General features: G+C 44.1%; 1 protein-coding gene across 1 annotated transcript in view; it reads left to right on the top strand.

Annotated features, from left to right (window-relative positions):
- Nucleotides 1-408: 408 nt before the first annotated feature.
- Nucleotides 409-22030, top strand: part of LOC110529313 (uncharacterized) — a 58256-nt gene continuing 36634 nt past the window's right edge. Inside the window, exons 1-6 of the mRNA XM_036984665.2 lie at nucleotides 409-4053; nucleotides 4275-4386; nucleotides 6199-6260; nucleotides 7816-8438; nucleotides 20570-20711; nucleotides 21905-21992. Of these exons, the coding sequence (XP_036840560.2) occupies nucleotides 1486-4053; nucleotides 4275-4386; nucleotides 6199-6260; nucleotides 7816-8438; nucleotides 20570-20711; nucleotides 21905-21992 (3595 nt within the window). The 5' untranslated portion in view covers nucleotides 409-1485. The remainder of the gene's footprint in view (nucleotides 4054-4274; nucleotides 4387-6198; nucleotides 6261-7815; nucleotides 8439-20569; nucleotides 20712-21904; nucleotides 21993-22030) is intronic.

Consider the following 22030-nt stretch of genomic DNA (forward strand, 5'->3'; position numbering starts at 1 on the left):
ATACCTTTATATTACCATGTAAGAAAACAACAGTAACTTTCTATGTAAATAAGATTGAACAATAAGATTGAACTGACTAAGCAGCTGATTACTGTTGTGTTGGTCAGTCAGTTCACAAGAGAGATTGGAGACCTCCAAATCTACTTTTTTTAATAGGCTACCACTCCTGAGTTTTGGGAGAAGGAATTCTCTCTCTACTTCACAGTCTAATTAAGCTTTGTCGACGAATTGAGGAACAAAGTGGAGGTGTGTTAGATCCAGCCATGCTTGAAGGGGTACAACGGAAGTTGAATAGAATAGCTTACCAGAGTACATATCCTACTCCAGATCCTACTGCATCAACCCTGTTTAACCTACAATCAGTCAGCACGTCAATCTGGGTGTGGTGTTCTGTGTTGTACTGTTGTCTGGGTGGACACCACTCCAAAGGGGAGCTCTTAGGGTGTAGTCTGATTCCCTTAAAACACTGTGGCTACTACTGTTGTGGACAGAGTCTTCAGTGAAGAGGGAAGGAAAGGAGAGGCTGGAGCGTTGGAAGGGGAGGACTGCTAAAGTCTACTGCAGGGAAGGATTGTTTTTTAGTGAGAGAAGGAAGGAGGAGAAGCGTCAGGGTCGGTTGTGGAGGAGAGAACCAGACCAACTGTTTGATACTGTGGCTGCTGCTGACAGACTGTCTTCAGTGAAGAGAGAAGGTAACAAAGCTGGAGAGTTGGATGAGGTCTGCTACAGTCTAGTTGGAGAAAAAGCTAGAGGGTTCTGAACAGAAGACAGGGATCTGAACAGAAGACAGGGATCTGAACAGAAGACATGGATCTGAACAGAAGACAGGGTTCTGAACAGAAGACGGGGATCTGAACAGAAGACAGGGATCTGAACAGAAGACAGGGATCTGAACAGAAGACAGGGATCTGAACAGAAGACGGGGATCTGAACAGAGAAGATGAGACTGGTGATAGAGTTTTTATTAAAGCTAAATGATAGAGCTCATGAATGTGTTGCAAACAATACTGGTAACTCACTGCATGACTAAGTACCACTTCTGGTTATTTTTTCCATGCTGATGTTTCTTCCTCACAAAACATTCTGGTGGCATATGGTATCCCCATCAACACCTTCAGCTTTTGGAACTTTTCAAAGAATATAACTACTCAAACTTCCATCAGCTGTTACAGTGGCTACAAAAAAAGAGAAGAATCAGTTTGAATATTTCTTTTTTTAATAGTTGGATTTAGATGCCTTAGTTATTTTCCTCTGGAGCAGACACAGAATGTGTTTCTGGAGAGGTGTACAGATGTACTGTTTCCTGTCAACACTGAATGGCCACATTGTGTTGGACTAACACAGCATTACCTGGATTAGAGACAGATTCAAGTACATTAAAGTGAACGGTGTGTGGGGCGATCACTGGATCTGCTTTGGAACGGAATCCTATTAGATGTTATGATTTATTTTTTGATGATTTAGACCTGGATAAAGATCTCAAACATGGATGGAGTAAACATGAATGCTAACGGCAACACTGCTGCTGCTCAGGGGAAGGCCTCTTCCAACTCCACCATATTCAACCGCTCCGACCGCTCCGAGTTCCAGCGGCCTGATGTCGAGACGCCGGTCCTGAAGTTCTTCCGGACTCTCTCTGAAGAGACAGACACTTCTCCCGGGAACGTCAACAGCAGTCATGGAACATCTGTTGAAGTCAATGGAAATGAGAGGAGAGCAGGGGTTTCAAGTGCAGTAGGTGTGGTGCAGAAGAATGGAGAATCCACCACCCCCACCACAGTTGTACGGACCAATGAGAGAGAGGAAGTATTTGGAACAGAGGGCTGCAGGGAATTGGAGTCTGTCGATGGGATGCCACAAGGGACTAGCTGTTCTGTGGATTGTGACAGGAATGGAGGTCTGACTCAATGGATTCCAGAAGCACAGAGTGACATCATGGACTTAGAGGAGGAAGATGCAAATGGTAAATATATTGTCCAGTCAAAAGACTACATCGCAGATAAGAAGACCCATTTACAAGGATATGGTGGGTCAACAGACCAATCGGATGGCTGCATTCCAGAAAGGACATCTCACTTACAAGGATATGTGGGGCCAATGGATTCTTTAAAAAATGAACTGAGAGTGTCCATAGACAAACATAGGAACAGTGGAGCATCAGAAGACTGCAGTATGGAGGAGCCTATAGACACAGACACACAGTGTGCCTCAGGCAGCACCAATCAGGACGTAGACACTGACTGTCCCAGTACAGACCAGTCAGAGACAACTGACCAGCAACGTCTGTACAGATCCACAGACAAAATTCATCAAGATATGTTAAAAAGTGATGAAATCACTAACAATGATGACAAATACAACGCAAAGGATGTTCGCAACAACACAGATGAATTTACAGACAAGCACAACATACTGACCTGGTTAACAGACAGTGAAACCAATCCAGCAAGCAGCAGTACACAGGAAACATGTACAGATGATAAGCAAATCCAAGACTTACCAACACCTGATGATGATTTGACCAGAGACCTTGCTAACCCTACTGCAGTAAGAGCTGGTAAACCTCAAGACTTACCGACACCTGATGATGATTTGACCAGAGACCTTGCTAACCCTACTGCAGTAAGAGCTGAGAAACCTCAAGACTTACCAACACCTGATGATGATTTGACCAGAGACCTTGCTAACCCTACTGCAGTAAGAGCTGGTAAACCTCAAGACTTACCGACACCTGATGATGATTTGACCAGAGTCCTTGCTAACCCTACTGCAGTAAGAGCTGAGAAACCTCAAGACTTACCAACACCTGATGATGATTTGACCAGAGACCTTGCTAACCCTACTGCAGTAAGAGCAGGTAAACCTGACACCAGTGGAACACCATCTTCAAACAACACAACTGTGATTCTAACCATGATCAGGACTGAACCTGTTTCTGAGGAGCAGCAGCATACAGTCGCTGAAACAGAGACTGTTGTTGGTACTACAGGACAGACTGAGGTGCCAGGATGTGGGTCTAGCATTGAGGTGAAGGTGAGAGGGGAGACCTACCCACACTCAGATTCAGACAGTATCACTGGGGCAGTAGTGGAGACAGGAGAGACCGATACTGGGAATGACAGGGTGGTGTCTTGTCCCTCTGAAACTATGCTGTCCTCTGAAGTGATAGAGAGAGCACCTGCAGAGGCAAAGTCTACAGCCGGGCCTTCTCACCCAACAAGTCCCCAGGGACCAACCTCAACCCCAGGTCCAACCAGTGGCCCTCCCCCTGGCACCACCTCCATCCGAGCCACCTTCTCCCTCGGTTCCCCGGTGGAGAAGCCCCTCCAGCTGCCTGCCCTCTTCAGTGGTTTGAGGACCCTAAAGAAGGGAGCGGCAGGGTCGGATCAGGACATAGTGGCCCTGATCAAACCACCATCACCATCAGACCTGGGTGTGAACAAGCCTGTGAGGAGAGAGCAGAAGACGGTTCGCAGGAGGCAGGGGACTTTCTTGGACCAGCTCTCCCAGTTCCTGAACATGGAGAAGGATGACAACAGTAAGATGAAGGAGTCTACAGGAGAGGAGAGTAAGGAGTCTACAGGAGAGGAAACGAGGGAGTCTACAGGAGAGGAGATGAGGGAGTCTACAGGAGAGGAGAGTAAGGAGTCTACAGGAGAAGAGATGAGGGAGTCTACAGGAGAGGAGAGGAAGGAGTCCGAGCCGTCAGAAGAGTCTAAAGAATTCAGCGATGAACCTGAGGAAGAGAGGGAGGTGAAAGAGAAGACAGAGAAGGATACAGAGACAGAAAAGACAGAGCAGGAAACAGAGAAAGAGAAGACTGAAGGACGGTCTGTGATAAAGCCTCCGGAATCTTCAGAACCTTCTGAGACTCTAGAAACTAAGGAACCCAAGGAACCTCAGAAGCCTCCCTCCAGGGCGGAGGTGGCATTTGATGAGTTCAAGGCCTTTTTCGTCCCCAGGCCCCTGAGGCGGGACCAGGATGCAGTGAAGCGGAAGGCCTGGATCTTTGAGAGAACCTTCAAGACTCCTGAAAAGAAAACTGATTCAAAAGTATGTTGTCTTGATCTGACCATCATTTCTCTCTATCGTCTGATATGAGTCAATGGGGTAATCCAGTTGGAACGTTATTTTGTCGTTGTTGAAGAGTTCCCTAATGTCGTAGGAACTTTCATAGTTTGCTGGGACATTCATTTATGTGTTAAGTGCTTAATGCCTGAAATATAGACTGTCTTGAATTATTTTTTTAAAAATATTGTGGCTCTGCCCACCAGTCGCGGGCGTCGACCCCAGGTGATGGAGAGGACCGGTCCACCCCAGGCCGTCTGCAGGCCATCTGGCCCCCAACTAAGGAGGAGAAAGTGGGACTGAAATACACAGAAGCCGGTAAGGTCCTAAAGGACAAAAAGCAACGTATAGTAAACAAATATCCACTATGGGTGGAACCCTACGCTAACTTGAGGTATGCGTGTGAGATACCTCTGATTATATAACATATTTAATGATGTCAGAGAGAGTTGCATGAAAATTCAAGTTCCTTGTACAGGTCTCAAGTTAGGATTCAGCCAGTGGCCTTGACCGATGCAGCCAGCCAGGCCAGCTCTTAGCTGTGACTAACTGAGCTCTATGGGTTAAATTCCATTTTTATTACAGTCAATTCCAATTCCACATTTGCCTCATTGAAAATAATTGGAATTTCAATGTACTTCCTAAATTGGCTGGAATATAAATTAAATTAACCCCGTCTGAAAGTTACAGTATGCAATAGAGACAGAACAGTGGATAGGTAGAGAGAGAGAGTGAGAGTGAAATTGAGAGAGAGAGTCAATGTTCTCTGTAGTAAATGTAAAATCCCATGGTCTAACGGGAAGGTAAATAGTCATACTATACAAATGGGAAGGTCAACAATCCTCCACCCTGTCCCTGTGATTGTCCACAGCAGAAGGCTGCCTGGTCTCTAGACGACTGATGTCACAAGGGCATTGTTTTGGGACAGGGCTGTGTGTGCTGTGGTGCCAGGAACTGTTACGTTCACTTCTTAAATTCTTATCCATCCGATAACACATCAGGTGTGTTTGGCAGGGGCCACTCCTTGTGCTCACACAGGCACCAGCTGATTATCATAGAAATACACAGTACCAGTCAATAGTTTGGACACACCTACTCATTCAAGGGTTTTTCTCTATTTGTACTGATGCATCACTCTCCTTCTCCTTCTTGGTCAAATAGCCTTTACACAGCCTGGAGGTGTGTTGGTTCATTGTCCTGTTGAAAAACAAATGATATTGCCACTAAGCTCAAACAGTGTCACCAGCAAAGCACCCCAACACAATCATCCATTCACCTCCTTTGCATCTCACAAAGACACGGCGGTAAGAACCATGAGAGCCAGTTTCCTCAGAGCACTTGATGGTTCTTGCGACAGCACTTGAAGAAACTTTCAAAGATCTTGACATTTTACAGATTGACTGACCTTCATTTTTATTTAACTTTTATTTAACTAGGCAAGTCAGTTAAGAACAAATTCTTATTTTCAATGACGGCCTAGGGACAGTGGACAGAACGACAGATTTGTACCTTGTCAGCTTGGGGATTTGAACTTGCAACCTTCCAGTTACTAGTCCAACGCTCTAAGCACTAGGCTACCCTGCCGTCCCATGTCATGTCTTAAAGTAATGATGGATTGTAATTTCTCTTTGCTTATTTGAGCTGTTCTTGCCATAATATGGGCTCAAACGCATTAAGAAGAAAATTAATTCCACAAATTAACAAGGCACACCTGTTAATTGAGATGCATTCCAGGTGACTACCTCATGAACTGGTTGAGAGAATGACAAGATTGTGCAAAGCTGTCATCAACGCAAAGGGTGGCTACTTTGAAGAATCTAAAATATATTTCATTTGTTTAACACTGTTTTGGTTACTACGTGATTCCATATGTGTTGTTTCATAGAATTGATGTCCTCACTATTATTCTACAATGTAGAAAATAGTAAAAATAAAGAAAAACCCTTGAATGAGTAGGTGTGTCCAAACTATTGACTGGCAGTGTACATCTATAAATAGTTATAGTCATGAGAATCTTTAGGAGAACACATATAAAATGTACGGTAACCATATGGAAATGTATTTTTTGATTATACAGACTTAGCCTTGTGGTTCAGTTGTATATTTCATCACGGTCTGCTTGTCCTCCAGAACACCAGGCAGCCCTCCTGCAGCTGAAGAGAGAATGCAACGAGGAGATGGAGAAGATACAGGTCAGTAGAGCACAGTACTACAGGTCAGTAAAGCACAGTACTACAGGTCAGTGAAGTACAGTACTACAGGTCAGTGAAGCACAGTACTACAGGTCAGTGAAGCACAGTACTACAGGTCAGTAGAGCACAGTACTACAGGTCAGTGAAGCACAGTACTACAGATCAGTAGAGCACAGTACTACAGGTCAGTGAAGCACAGTACTACAGGTCAGTGAAGCACAGTACTACAGGTCAGTGAAGCACAGTACTACAGGTCAGTAGAGCACAGTGCTACAGGTCAGTAGAGCACAGTACTACAGGTCAGTAGAGCACAGTACTACAGGTCAGTAAAGCACAGTACTACAGGTCAGTGAAGCACAGTACTACAGGTCAGTGAAGCACAGTACTACAGGTCAGTAGAGCACAGTACTACAGGTCAGTAGAGCACAGTACTACAGGTCAGTAAAGCACAGTACTACAGGTCAGTGAAGCACAGTACTACAGGTCAGTAGAGCACAGTACTACAGGTCAGTAAAGCACAGTACTACATCTCCTTTGCTAACTGCGACCCAGACACAGATTTACAGACCTGGAGGTCCTACAGCTGTTTTTCCTCTTCCTTTACATAAAAGACAAACATTAGTTACCTAACCCTAACACAACCCTAAACCTAACACACTCCTAACACGACCCTAACACAACCCTAAACGTAACACACTCCTAACACAACCCTAAACCTGACACACTTCTAACACACTCCTAACACACTCCTAACACAACCCTAAACCTAACACACTCCTAACACAACCCTAACAGAACCCTAAACCTAACACACTCCTAACACAACCCAAACCCTAACACAACCCTAAACCTAACACAACCCTAACACAACCCAAACCCTAACACAACTCCAACACAACCCTAACACAACCCAAACCCTAACAACCCTAACACAACCCTAACACAACCCAAGCCCTAACACAACCCTAACACAACCAAACCCTAACACAACCCTAAATCTAACACACTCCTAACCCTAACACAACCTTAAACATAACACAACCCTAACACAACCTTAACCCTAACACAACCCTAACCCTAACACAACCCTAACCCCAACACAACCCTAACACAACCCTAACCCTAACACAACCTTAACTCCAACACAACCCTAACCCCAACACAACCCTAATCCCAACACAACCCTAACACAACCTTAAACATAACACAACCCTAACACAACCTTAACCCTAACACAATCCTAACAGAACCCCAACACAACCCTAACCCTAACACAACCCTAACACCAACACAACCCAAACACAACCCTAACCCTAACACAACCTTAACTCCAACACAACCCTAACCCCAACACAACCCTAATCCCAACACAACCCTAACACAACTCTAACACAACCCTAACCCCAACACAAACCAAACACAACCCTAACCCTAACACAACCCTAACCCAAACACAACCCTAACCCTAACACAACCCTAACCATAACACAACCCTAACCCTAACACAACCCTAACCTCCAACACAACCCTAATACAACCCTAACCTTAACTGCAGGAGGACTTTGGAAAGCAGCTGCGCCAGGTGAGAGGGGACAATGAGGAGCGTGTATTCCACCTGGAGTGCAACCTGGCCCGGCTACAGAGCGACCTGGCCCTGGGTGCGCACCACCGTCGTGGAGACCTCCGAGACGTTGCCGTATCCACGGGAGATGACCTCTCACAACGGACCGTCCACAACGTGTGCGTCCAGACGGACCGTCAAACCTTTATCAGAACCCCTGAGGATGAGGAGGGAGGTGTCAGGCTGGGCCCCCAACCCCCCCTCAACGTGCCTAAGAGACTGGGCCTGGCTTCTATCAGTCTAAATCTGTCTGGACAGGCTACCTCTCCCTCTTCTCCCTCTTCTTCCCCCCTTCTCCCTCCTCCACCTCCCCCCCCTCCTTTCCCAAAACAGACCCAGGGACTTGACGGCCCTCCTCCAACCTCTCCACCAGGTTGCAACCCTCAACCCCCTCCACCTCCACCAGGCTGCAGCCCTCCACCCCCTCCACCTCCACCAGGCTGTGTTCCCCCTCCCCCTCCAGGTGTGTTGGTGGATAAACCCCACAGGAAGCCTGCTGTGGAACCAGCCTGTCCCATGAAGCCTCTGTACTGGACCAGGATACAGATACAGGACAAGTAGGTGTTACATCTAACTATCAATCAATCAATCAAATGTTAATTTCCCCAAAGTTGTATTTTTCTTCTACAAGGTAACAAAGCTCTTCCATTTTTACACTGTAATCACCATAGTAAAGTTGTTTTTTACTTTGCAAAATACAGACCAACCACTGATCCCACCCTGATGTTCACGCTTATCACTGATCCCGCCCACCTTGATGTTCACACTTATCACTGATCCCGCCCACCTCGATGTTCACACTTATCACTGATCCCGCCCACCTCGATGTTCACGCTTATCACTGATCCCGCCCACCTTGATGTTCACACTTATCACTGATCCCGCCCACCTCAATGTTCACGCTTATCACTGATCCCGCCCACCTCGATGTTCACGCTTATCACTGATCCCGCCCACCTTGATGTTCACACTTATGACTGATCCCGCCCACCTCGATGTTCACGCTTATCACTGATCCCGCCCACCTTGATGTTCACACTTATCACTGATCCCGCCCACCTCAATGTTCACGCTTATCACTGATCCCGCCCACCTCGATGTTCACGCTTATCACTGATCCCGCCCACCTTGATGTTCACACTTATGACTGATCCCGCCCACCTTGATGTTCACACTTATCACTGATCCCGCCCACCTCGATGTTCACGCTTATCACTGATCCCGCCCACCTTGATGTTCACACTTATCACTGATCCCGCCCACCTTGATGTTCGCGCTTATCACTGATCCCGCCCACCTCGATGTTCACGCTTATCACTGATCCCGCCCACCTCGATGTTCACGCTTATCACTGATCCCGCCCACCTCGATGTTCACGCTTATCACTGATCCCGCCCACTCCGACGTTCACACTTATCACTGATCCCGCCCACCTCGATGTTCACGCTTATCACTGATCCCGCCCACCTCGATGTTCACGCTTATCACTGATCCCGCCCACCTCGATGTTCACGCTTATCACTGATCCCGCCCACCTCGATGTTCACGCTTATCACTGATCCCGCCCACCTCGATGTTCACGCTTATCACTGATCCCGCCCACCTCGATGTTCGCGCTTATCACTGATCCCGCCCACTCCGACGTTCACACTTATCACTGATCCCGCCCACCTCGATGTTCACGCTTATCACTGATCCCGCCCACCTCGATGTTCACGCTTATCACTGATCCTGCCCACTCCGACGTTCACACTTATCACTGATCCCGCCCACCTCGATGTTCACGCTTATCACTGATCCCGCCCACCTCGATGTTCACGCTTATCACTGATCCCGCCCACTCCGACGTTCACACTTATCACTGATCCCGCCCACCTCGATGTTCACGCTTATCACTGATCCCGCCCACCCCGACGTTCACACTTATCACTGATCCCGCCCACCTCGATGTTCACGCTTATCACTGATCCCGCCCACTCCGACGTTCACACTTATCACTGATCACTGAATATGACATCACCTAGTTCCATCATTGTCATGTTGAGAGAGCATGTTTTAATTTCCATTTTGATAAGATGTACATTTTACCTGCAGTAGCAGCAAAAAAAAAACAAATATTTTTTTGTTGTCGTGGCAGTTGATATTTAACAAGGTTATATCCCCTAACAACCACATCCTGGGGTCCTTTTTCCTAAAGTTCCCTAAGTATGGACAACTCCATCCCACTGGGTACAGACGTCATGTCAGCGTCTGGTTTTAATTTACATTTGTTTGAGTTGTCAACAATAAATGTCTTTGGATGTCGGTTAAGCGTTGGGTGATAAATAAATAAAAATCCCTCACATTGATGACTTTTTCCAAACCCAATCAGTTTTCCATGTTAATTCAACGTCACATTTCATTTCTGTTTTTTAATTATATGGAAACAACGTTGATTCAAGCAGTTTTGGCCCAGTGGGACATTTGTCAGTTATCTTATTATCCTACAAATACAATATATGTGGAGTAAAATAAATCAGATGTATACTGAACATATACTGTATACTGAAGCTTCTCATACGAATGCTGTAATTTTATCTAAAACATCAGGTGTACTTCGACCCCAGCTAAGTAACTCAGGCAAAGAGTTAAAGCGCAATTATGTGTTTTATCTCCAGTACTCTGCCATGGTTGTCAGTTATGTAGCTGCTCTACTGATAATCTCAGTGTGTCTTTGCTGGGATGACACTATCAGTCTACTACCAGGGAATACCAACACCAAACACATTGGTTCACCGTTCCACTGGAGCGGACAGTACACAGCATACCATAATGTTCTGAATAATGGCCAAGTCAATCCTCGCTCCCTATTCCACTGAACCACTTAGGCGTAACAAACACAGGTCCAACACTTATCAGAAACTTTTAAACTACCTGTTCACTACCCTCCTACTCTCTGGGGATGTGCAACTCAATCCTGGGCCTAACATCACCGAGCCAGCGATACGCATCGGAGTGGAGAGCGGTGGATGGCCTCGTCCACTGATTGTCGCCGCTGTGGAAGTGGGTGAGTGCTATGGTCCCATGGTTTCTCTCGACTCACCCGGCTCCAGGATAGATTTTGACTCTTCAAACATACTCAAGTCGCTATATGCGATCACTGACTCTGCTTCTGGTACGCAAGCTGTTTTAATTAGTTCCCCGCATCCAGTGCAGGCGGGGGGGATTGTTAATTGCGTTACCGAACTGCCCCTAATCAAAACGAAACCCAACCGCCAGAAAACACAGAAAATGTAACTTTTTTCAATGTGTCAATCCATCTCGAGTCATCTGGGACCCACGAGCTAAACCCAAGGGACTACTAGGGGGGCACTTGAACATTCGTAGTGTCATTCCAAAAAGTGATCAAATTTAACATCTACTCACAGACTCCAACCTTGACTTCCTCTGCCTCTCAGAGCCCTGGCTCCATAAAACATCTCCATATGCTGCTGTGATTGTGATTGGCCACAATGTCTTCAGGAGAGACAGGATTGGAGGAAGAGGAGGGAGGGGGTGTGATGATTTACATTAAAGAACATATCCGATGTAAACAAATTGAGTGGTCATGTGATAATGAACTAGAATGTATTGGGCTGAACGTTACACTGTCTCCGCAAATGTCTTTTTCCCTTATTGGAATGTAAAGCCGGATCAACTAAGAATACCTAAGAGTGAATTAAGCTATTTTGAAAACGCAATTCAGGGAATTAACTGGAATGATCTCTTGTCCTATACAGACGTGGAAGCTGATAGTCAGGTTTTTCTATCCACAATCCAGACTACAATAAATGGTTTCCTAAAGAAAATCAAATCCAAACCTGGCCAAAAGAGCACTCTTCCTTGGCTAAATGGAGAAATCTGGAAACTGATGAAAGAACGAGATTATGCTCTAAAAATAGCCCTAAGATCCAAATTAGAGCATGACAGACGTAGGTTTACCATGTTTAGAAATAAGGTGATGAAAGAAATCAGACAGGCCAAGGCAAACTTTTTTACTAACATAATTGGTGAAGCAAAGGGAAATTCTAAATTGATCTGGGAGAATCTAAAAAAGTTAACAGGGAAAGACCATAGTAACACTGCAAAAAGACTAGAAATCATGGTGAATAACAATCTAACACAGGATGCAGTCGAAATAGCAATCGCCTTCAATTCCTGCTTTATTGACTCTGTCAGGGTACTGACACAGAACCACTCCACTGGTTTCCTGGGCTCAGTGCTAGTAAATGACACTCAACCTGTCTTCATCATAAGCGAGGTTTCTGAGTCAAAGGTGAACACGGTGATTAGCTCACTAAAGAACTCTAAAGCCAAAGATGTGTTTGGGTTGGACTCTACCTTTCTTAAAAACTACAAAGAGTCACTTATTGGCCCCATTACTAAGGTCACCAACACATCTATTGGTCAGGTGGTGTTTCCAAGGGTCTGGAAGTCGGCCATAATAACGGCCATCTTTAAATCGGGCGACCCTGCTGACGTGAGTAACTACAGGCCCATTAGTATACTACCTGTGGTGTCAAAAGTTGTTGAAAAGTGTGTAGCAGAACAACTGATTGCCCACCTCAACAACAGCCCCTTCACATTACACTCCATGCAGTTTGGCTTCAGAGTGAAACACTCCACAGAAACGGCCAACTGCTTTCTTCTGGAAAATGTGAAGTCCAAGATGGACAAAGGGGGCGTTGTTGGGGCTGTGTTTCTGGAACCTAAGGAAGGCGTTTGATACTGTTAACCATGAGATTCTCATCACAAAATTGTCCAAGTTCTACTTTTCCTCCGATGCCTTGAGATGGATGAAATCATACCTTGAAGGCAGAACTCAGTGTGTCAGAGAAAGCAATGAGCTGTCGCCCACTCTTAGCAATGATGTGGGTGTGCCCCAAGGGTCAATACTGGGGCCCCTCCTGTTCAGCCTGTACATTAATGATCTGCCTTCTGTCTGTACTGGGTCTGAAGTTCACATGTATGCAGATGATACAGTGATATATGTGCATGCAAAGAGCAAACAACAAGCTGCACCAGAACTCACTACTGTAATGGTCCAGGTTACAAAGTGGCTCAGTGACTTGTGTTCGCATCTCAATGTGAAAAAAACTGTTTGCATGTTCTTCACAAAGAGGGCAACAGATGCTACTGAGCCAGATGTCTACGTGTCAGGGGAGAAGCTCCAGGTGGTATCTGGTTTTAAGTACCTTGGCATCATACTTGATTCCAACCTCTCTTTTAAAAAACATGTGAAAAAGGTAATTCAGATAACCAAATTCAACCTAGCTAATTTCCGATTTATACGAAATTGTTTGACTACAGAGGTAGCAAAACTGTACTTCAAATCTATACTCCCCCACTTAACATACTGCTTGACTAGTTGGGCCCAAGCTTTCTGTACAACATTAAAACCTACTCAGTCTGTCTACAAACAGGCTCTCAAAATGCTTGATAGGAAGCCCAATAGCCATCATCACTGTTTTGTGCAGTACACCGACGCATGTCTTGTATTCAAGATCCTAAATGGCCTGGCTCCCCCTCCACTCAGTATTTTTGTTAAACAGAAAACCCAAACATATGGCAGCAGATCCACAAGGTCTGCCATGAGAGGTGACTGTATAGTTCCCTTGAGGAAAAGCACCTTTAGTAAATCCGCTTTCTCTGTGAGAGCTTCCCATGTCTGGAATACACCGCCATCAGACACACATAACTGCACCACATATCACACTTTCACAAAATGCTTGAAGACATGGCTAAAGGTCAATCAGATGTGTGAACATCATCCCTAGCTGTGTATTGCCGCTTTCCATGTTGTCTGTTGTCTGTAGCTTGTGAGGTGTGTTGCTATTTATGAATTTTGCTGTCTTGCTGCTTTTTGTTCTATGTTGCTCTGTCTGTATGCTATGTCTTGCCTGTTCTATGTTGCTCTGTCGGTATGCTATGTCTTGCTTGTCCTATGTTGCTCTGTCTGTATGCTATGTCTTGCCTGTTCTATGTTGCTCTGTCGGTATGCTATGTCTTGCTTGTCCTATGTTGCTCTGTCTGTATGCTATGTCTTGCTTGTTCTATGTTGCTCTGTCTGTATGCTACGTCTTGTTTGTCCTATGTTGCTCTGTCTGTATGCTATGTCTTGCTTGTCCTATGTTGCTCTGTCTGTATGCTACGTCTTGCTTGTCCTATGTTGCTCTACGTGTGCTCACTGCTCATTGATTGTCTGTACAGCCCAGGGACTGAGGTTGAAAATTAGCCGGCTGGCTAAAACCGGCACTTTTACTGAAACGTTGATTAATGTGCACAGTCCCTATAAAAATAAACTCAACAACAAAAATATAAATGCAACTTGCAACAATTTCAATAATTTTACTGAGTTACAGGTCATATAAGGAGTCAATTTAAATAAATTCATTAGGTCCTAATCTATGGATTTCACATGACTGGGCAGGGGTGCAGACATGGGTGGGCCTGGGAGGGCATAGGTCCACCCACTGGGGAGCCAGGTCCACCCACTGGGGAGCCAGGCCCAGCCAATCAGAATTAGTTTTTCCCCGCAAATGGGCTTTATTACAGACGGAAATACTCCTCAGCTTCCTCAGCTGTCCGCGTGACTGGTCTCAAACGATCCCACAGGTGAAGAATCCGGATGTGGAGGTCCTGGGCTGGCGTAGTTACATGTGGTCTGCGGTTGTGAGGCCGGTTGGACGTATTGCCAAATTCTCTAAAACAACATTCAATTCTCTGTCAACAGCTCTGGTGGACATTCCTGCATATGGAACATTTCTGGGATCTTTTATTTCAGATAAGGAAACATGGGACCAACACTTTACATGTTGTGTTTATATTTTTGTGTTCAGTGTACGAAACCATTTTACATCAGCAGTTGTCACAGCACTTTACAGTAACCTGGTCTAGATCAGATCACTTAGCCTGTTCCCAGGTCTGTTAGTGCTGTATAGTATAGCGTACTTCTATGGTTGTTTTCATGCCAAACAGACCTAGGACCAAGCTAGCAATCTTGCCCTATTTTGTTCAACCACATCTTGGTTCCTGTTAAGCCTTTTCATTCCTTGTGGAATATGGGGTCCATTGACAAATTGCTTCCATCCCAACCTTTTTCTAGGTTTGGCTCATAAGAGCCTGGTATAAACGTTTTGGGTGGCTGTACAGTAGACAATTTAGTGTCGTCTGCCAGTAATACAGCAGGCATTGATTTGTGTGTCATCCAATCCATTGGCCATCCTCTCTACTGTTGCACTTTAATCTGAAACCTTTGGAACGAACTTGTACCCACCCACAGCTCTCCATCCAGCCAATGTAGACAACTGCAAACGGTTATGTTACGAGTGTGGCTCGTGTTAAGTTGCTGTTGTTCCAACAGCCTCCCTGGATGGTTTTTCATCCTGGTGGTGATTGCACGAGAGAAAAGAAGAGAGAAGGGAAAAAAATCAGTTGAAAGTGAAGAAAACTCTGGGTCTCCACACCATGTGAATGGATTTTCAACACTGTAGAACCTATTTATTTTTGTAAACTTAGATTTATTTATTTATTTATTTATTTTTTAATAGAAAATATGAACAAATGGCATGGACAAAATTATTTTCAGATCTCTCCATTGGGTTTAGATGGGATTTGATGGGATAGATGGGATAGATGGGATCTGGACTTTGCTGTCCTGGGTGCTTTTTAATGTGTGATTGGGGTTGTTGTCCCGCTGGAAGATCCACAACAGAGATACAGTACTTGGACACTGGGTTGAACATTGCACTCCAAAAAACCTTAATAATCTGCTCCTAAATTAAAATGATGAACTAAATTCAAATTGCTTCTGAAATGTTGACAACCCTATAACATTCTTTTCAATTTCAATTTATTTGTGAAGAAATAAGGGTTTATTTTAGAAAAGTGCCAGTATCTGGCCACAACTTGTTATTCTTAATCACTATGTTTTTGATCTAGACGTATTTCTCTCTCTGTGGGAGGGAAATATATGTTTCTTCTCTTGAGAGTCAGGTCTGTCTTCGGCAGCCTTTCTCAATAGCAAGGCTACACTCACTGAGTCTGTACATAGTCAAAGATTTCCTTAATTTAGGGTTAGTCACAGGGGTCAGGTATGCTGCCAATGTGTACTCTCTGTTTATGGCCAAATAGCATTCTAGTTTGGTCTGTTTTTTTGTAAATTCTTTCCAATGTCAAGTAATTCTCTTTTTGTTTTCTCATGATTTGGTTGGGTCTAATTGTGCTGCTGTCCTGGGGATCTGTGGGGTCTGTTTGTGTTTGTGTTTGTGAACCGAGCCCCAGGACCAGCTTGCTTAGGGGGCTCTTCACCAAATTAATTGATCTGTAGGTGATGGCTTTGTTATGGAAGGTTTGGGAATTGCTTCCTTTTAGGTGGTTGTAGAATTTAACGTCTGTTTTCTGGATTTTTATAATTAACAGGAATGAGCCTAATTCTGCTCAGCGTGCGTTGTACAGAGAGGATAGTTTTGCAGAATGCTGCATGCAGAGTCTCAATTTGGTCTTTGTCCCATTTTGTGAGTTTTGGTTGGTAAGGGGACCCCAGACCTCACAACCGTGAAGGGGAATGGGTTCAATAACTTTATTTTAGACAGATCCTAATTGGTATGTAAAATTGTATGTTCCTTTTGATGGCATAGAAGGCCCTTCTTGACTTGTTTCTCAGATTGTTCACAGCTTTGTGGAAGTTACAGGTGGCGCTGATGTTTATTTATTTATTTTATTTAACTAGGCAAGTCAGTTAAGAATAAATGATTATTTACAATGATGGCCTACCCCGGCCAAACCCAGACCAATTGTGCGCCAGCCTATGGGACGCCCAATCACAACCGGATGTGATGTAGCCTGGATTCGAACCAGGTACAGCAGTGATGCCTCTTGCCAGGAACACTATTCGTATTCATGGCAACTGGACCTTTTTTGGAACACCATTATTTTTGTCTTAGTGAGATTTACTGTCAGGGCCCAGGTCGGTGAAGCTGTAGGTCCTCCTTGGCTGGGGACAGAAGCACCAGATCATCAGCAATCAGTAGATATTTGACTTCAGATTTTAGTAGGGTGAGGCCGGGTGCTGCAGGCTGTTCTAGTGTCCTCTCCAATTCATTGATATATACACTACCGTTCAAACGTTTGGGGTCACTTAGAAATGTCCTTGTTTTCCATGAAAACATACATGAAATTTGTTGCAAAATGCATAGGAAATATAGTCAAGATGTTGACAAGGTTATAAATAATGATTTGTAATTGAAATAATAATTTTGTCATTCAAACTTTTCTTTTGTCAAAAAAATCCTCCATTTGCAGCAATTACAGCCTTGCAGACCTTTGGCATTCTAGTTGTCAATTTGTTGAGGTAATCTGAAGAGATTTCACCCCATGCTTCCTGAAGCACCTCCCACAAGTTGGATTGGCTTGATGGGCACATCTACGTACCATACGGTCAAGCTGTTCTCACAACAGGGTTGAGATCCGGTGACTGTTCTGGCCACTCCATTATAGACAGAATTCCAGCTGACTACTTCTTCCCTAAATAGTTTTTGCATAGTTTGGTGCTGTGTTTTGGGTCATTGTTCTGCTGTAGGAGGAAATTGGCTCCAATTAAGCGCAGACCACAGGGTATGGCATGGCGTTGCAAAATGGAGTGATTGCCTTCCATCTTCAAGATCCCTTTTACCCTGTACAAATCTCCCACTTTACCACCACCAAAGCACCCCCAGACCAACACATTGCCTCCACCATGCTTGACAGATTGCGTCAAGCACTCCTCCAGCATCTTTTCATTTTTTCTCCATCTCACAAATGTTATTTTTTGTGATCCGAACACCTCAAACTTAGATTAATCTATCCATAACACTTTTTTCCATCTTCCTCTGTCCAGTGTCTGTGTTCTTTTGCCCATCTTAATCTTTTTTTTTAATTGGACAGTATTTCTTTGCAACTCTGCCCAGCATCCCCGAGACGCCTCTCCACTGTTGACGTTGAGACTGGTGTTTTGTGGGTACTATTTAATGAAGCTGCCAGTAGAGGACATGTGAGGCGTCTGTTTCTCAAACTAGACACTCTAATGTACTTGTCCTCTTGCTCAGTTGTGCACCGGGGCCTCCCACTCCTCTTTCTATTCAGGTTAGAGCCAGTTTACGCAGTTTCTTGGCTATTTCTCGCATGGAATAGCCATCATTTCTCAGAACAAGAATAGACTGGCCATTTCGAGCCTGTAATCGAACCCACAAATGCTGATGCTCCAGATACTCACCTAGTCTAAAGAAGGCAATGTTTTCCTTCTTTAATCAGAACAACAGTTTTCAGCTGTGCTAACATAATTGCAAAAGGGATTTCTAATGATGAATTAGTCTTTTTTAAAATGATCAACTTGGATTAGCTAACACAATGTGCCATTGGAACACAGGAGTGATGGTTGCTGATAATGGGCCTCTGTACGCCTATGTAGATATTTCATTAAAAAAATCAGCTTTCCAGCTACAATAGTCATTTACAACATTAATAGTGTCTACACTGTATTTTTGATCAATTTGATGTTATTTTAATGGACAAACAAATGTGCTTTTCTTTCAAAAACAAGGCCATTTCTAAGTGACGCCAAACTTTTGAACGGTAGTGTATATTGAAGAGGGTGGGGCTTAAGCTGCATCCCTGTCTCACCCCACCGCACGGTGGAAAGAAGTGTTTTTCTTTTGCCAGTTTTAATCGCACAATTGATTTTAAAATGTTGTATGTTTTTCCCCCCAACACCACTTTCCATCAATTTGAATAGCAGACCCTAATGGCAAATTCAGTCGAAAGCTTTTGTGAAATCAACAAAGCATGAGAAGACTTTGCCTTTGTTTTGATTTGTTTGTGTGTCAATTAGGGTGTGCAGGGTGAATACATGGTCTGTCGTACGGTAATTTGTTAAAATTCCAATTTGGTTCCAAATATTGGGGAAGATGCCAGAGCTGAGGATGATGTTAAAGAGTTTAACTATTGCCAATTGGAATTTGCTGTCTGTATTTTTTATCATTTCATCAACAACAAAGGCCTTTTTTGGGTTGGAGAGTTTGCATTTTTTCCTGTAGTTCATTCAATGTAATTGTAGAAACCAGTGGATTCTGGTAGTCTTTAATAGTTGATTCTAAGATTTTAATTTGATCATGTATATGCTTTTGCTGTTTGTTCTTTGTTATATATCCAAATAGACTGTGTTTTACCCATACATCTCTGTTTTGGATAGATAGCTATTCGTGTTGTTTGTTTAGTGTTTTCACATTTTCCCAGAATCTTCAATTACATTGACCTGAATTCTGACGTGCTGTTCATTCTTTTTCCGTAGTGTATTTCTGTAATGTTTTAGTGATTCACCATAGTGAAGGTGTAGACTCATGTTTTCTGTGTCTCTATGTTTTTGGTTGGATAGGTTTCTGAATTTTTTTCTTAGGTTTTTGCATTCTTCATCAAACCATTTGTCATTGTTGTTCATTTTCTTAGGTTGTTTAGCTTGGAATTTCTAGATTTAATGAGGAAGCTGAGAGGTCAAATATACTGTTTAGGTTTTCTACTGTTAAGTTTACACCTTCACTATTACAGTGAAACATTTTGTCCAGGAAATTGTCTAGAATGGATTGAAATTGTTGTTGCCTAATTGTTTTTTGGTATGTTTCCACGCTACTTTGCTTCCATCTATAGCATTTCTTAATATTATTAAGTTCCCCTGGCTTTGATGTCTCATGATTGAGCATAGCTCTATTCAAGTAGAGTGTGATTTTTCTGTGATCTGATAGGGGTGTCAGTGGACTGGCTGACGCTCTAAAAGACTCTGGGTTGAGATCAGTTTATAAAGTAGTCTACTGCCAAGAGATGAGCTATAGGTGTACCTACCGTAGGAGTCCCCTCAAAGTCAGATTCTTGTCCAGTTCTGGCATTTACAGAAGGTCGCCACAGACTAGTACATGGCTCTGGGGCTGGAAATTGTTAATCTCCCATTCTAGGATGGAGAAGCTGTCATCGTTAAAGTATGGGGATGCTAGTGGGGGATATAGGTATCACACATGAGGACATTTTTCCCTGTTGAGATAATTTCCATCTTCATTTCTAGCCAGATGTAAAATGTTCCTGTTGTGATTAATTTAATAGAGTGGGTTAGGTCTGCTCTATACCAAATTAGCATACCCCCTGAGTCTCTTCCCCGTTTCACACCTGGTAGTTTGGTGGATGGGACTACCAGATCTCTGTAACCTAGAGGTCAACCAGTGGGTCCATCTCCTCTATACCACCCACCTGGTAGTTTGGTGGATGGGACTACCAGCTCTCTGTAACCTAGAGGGTAACCAGTGGGTCTGTCTCCTTTATACCATGTTTCTTGTAGGATGACAATGTCTGTATTTCCAATTTCTTTGATGAAGTCTGGGTACCTGCTCTTTTGGCCAAAGGCAGATGACCTCAGACCTGGTATATTCCTCTCTTTTTATCACTCACTCACTCCCTCTCTTTCTCTCTCTCTCTCTCTCTCTCTCTCTCTTTCCCTCTCTCTCTCTTTCTCTCTCCCTCTCTCCCTCTTTCTCTCTCCCTCTCTTTCTTTCTCTCTATCACTCTCTCTCTATCGCTCTCTCCACATCTCTCTACCACTGTCTCTCTACCTCTCTATCTCTACCTCTCTCTTTCTACCTCTCTTTCTCAGTAAGGACACACTGTGGAACTCTCTTGTGGAACCAGACATCATCAACACCACAGAGTTTGAAGATCTGTTCTCCAAGACCACCTTGCAGACCAAGAAAAAACCTCTGTCAGAGGCCTATGAGAAGAAAGCCAAGGCCAAGAAGGTACTGTGAGGCTCCTCTCTGATTCAGGGGATTGGGTTAAATGTGAAAGACACATTTCAGGTGAGTGAATTCAGTTGTGCAGCTCACCAGGTTTCTGCTTTCCCTATGTAGCACAATATGGAGTGACAATGTGTCTGTTGACCTCTAGAGGGGACTGATGTCTGGATTTACAGTTGCTGAAATGTAGCCTGGAAATCCACATGGAATTCAGTTTCACTATTGTTTAACGTCTTCATTAAATTAACTATGAATTCAGTTTGGATTCCCAGGCTAGATGAAGGTATGGTTCTAGTCCAAAATATAAAGTATTCATGTTTTATTTCTGGATACCAAAACGTGAATGTGCATTTGATCCTCGAAATGAACATGATAGTTCTTGATGTGAAGTAATTTTATAACTTTTGTTCCAGAAACCTGATCAGAAAATGCTTGTTTAAAAATGAGTTTATGAAGTCTCTATGGTCATCTATCTATAGTCAGCCATGATGAAGTCTCCATGGTCATCTATCTACAGTCAGCCATGAATAAGTCTCCATGGTAATCTATCTATAGTCAGCCATGAATAAGTCACCATGGTCATCTATCTATAGTCAGCCATGATGAAGTCTTTTCATTGTCATTGTCATACAGTGTTCCACTTTATAGGTCCTGTACACCATGTTGTGATCTTCAATGTGCTTATACAAAAGCACTAGTGAAAATTCTACATCAGAGATAGAAAGAGAGAGAAAGGGGGGAAAACAAGAGAATGATGGGTAGAGAGTGAAGAGGAGGGGGGAGACTAGAGCAAGCAAGGGGTGGAGAGAGAGGGAGGGGGAGACTAGAGAAATATAGAAAGGGAGAGGAGAGAGAGAGAGAGGAGAGAGAGAGAGAGAGAGAGAGAGAGAGAGAGGGAGAGAGAGAGAGAGGCTCAGGTCTCCATCAGGGAGTGAGAGAGAAAGAGAGGAGGTGGAGGGAGAGGAGAGAGAGAGGCTCTGGTCTCCATCAGGGAGTGAGAGAGAAAGAGAGGGGGTGGAGAGAGAGAATGAGAGGGGGTGGAGAGAGAGAAAGAGAGAGAGGCTCTGGTCTCCATTAATGATCAACCCCTCCATTAGTCTTCCATTAGTCCACCTCCCTTCCTCTTACCTAATATGATGGTCAGTTGAGCTCTACTGCTGTCATGGTGACAGTGTTGTCTTCTTCTCCCTGGTCAGGTCATCAAGCTGCTGGATGGGAAGCGTTCCCAGGCTGTAGGCATACTCATCTCTAGTCTGCACCTGGAGATGAATGACATACAGCAAGGTGAGTGGCATTATCAAGCCCTTGATTAGGTGAATCAG

Source organism: Oncorhynchus mykiss, chromosome 8 (assembly GCF_057628025.1).
Source record: "Oncorhynchus mykiss isolate SJ-2025 chromosome 8, ASM5762802v1, whole genome shotgun sequence".
NCBI lineage: Eukaryota > Metazoa > Chordata > Actinopteri > Salmoniformes > Salmonidae > Oncorhynchus > Oncorhynchus mykiss.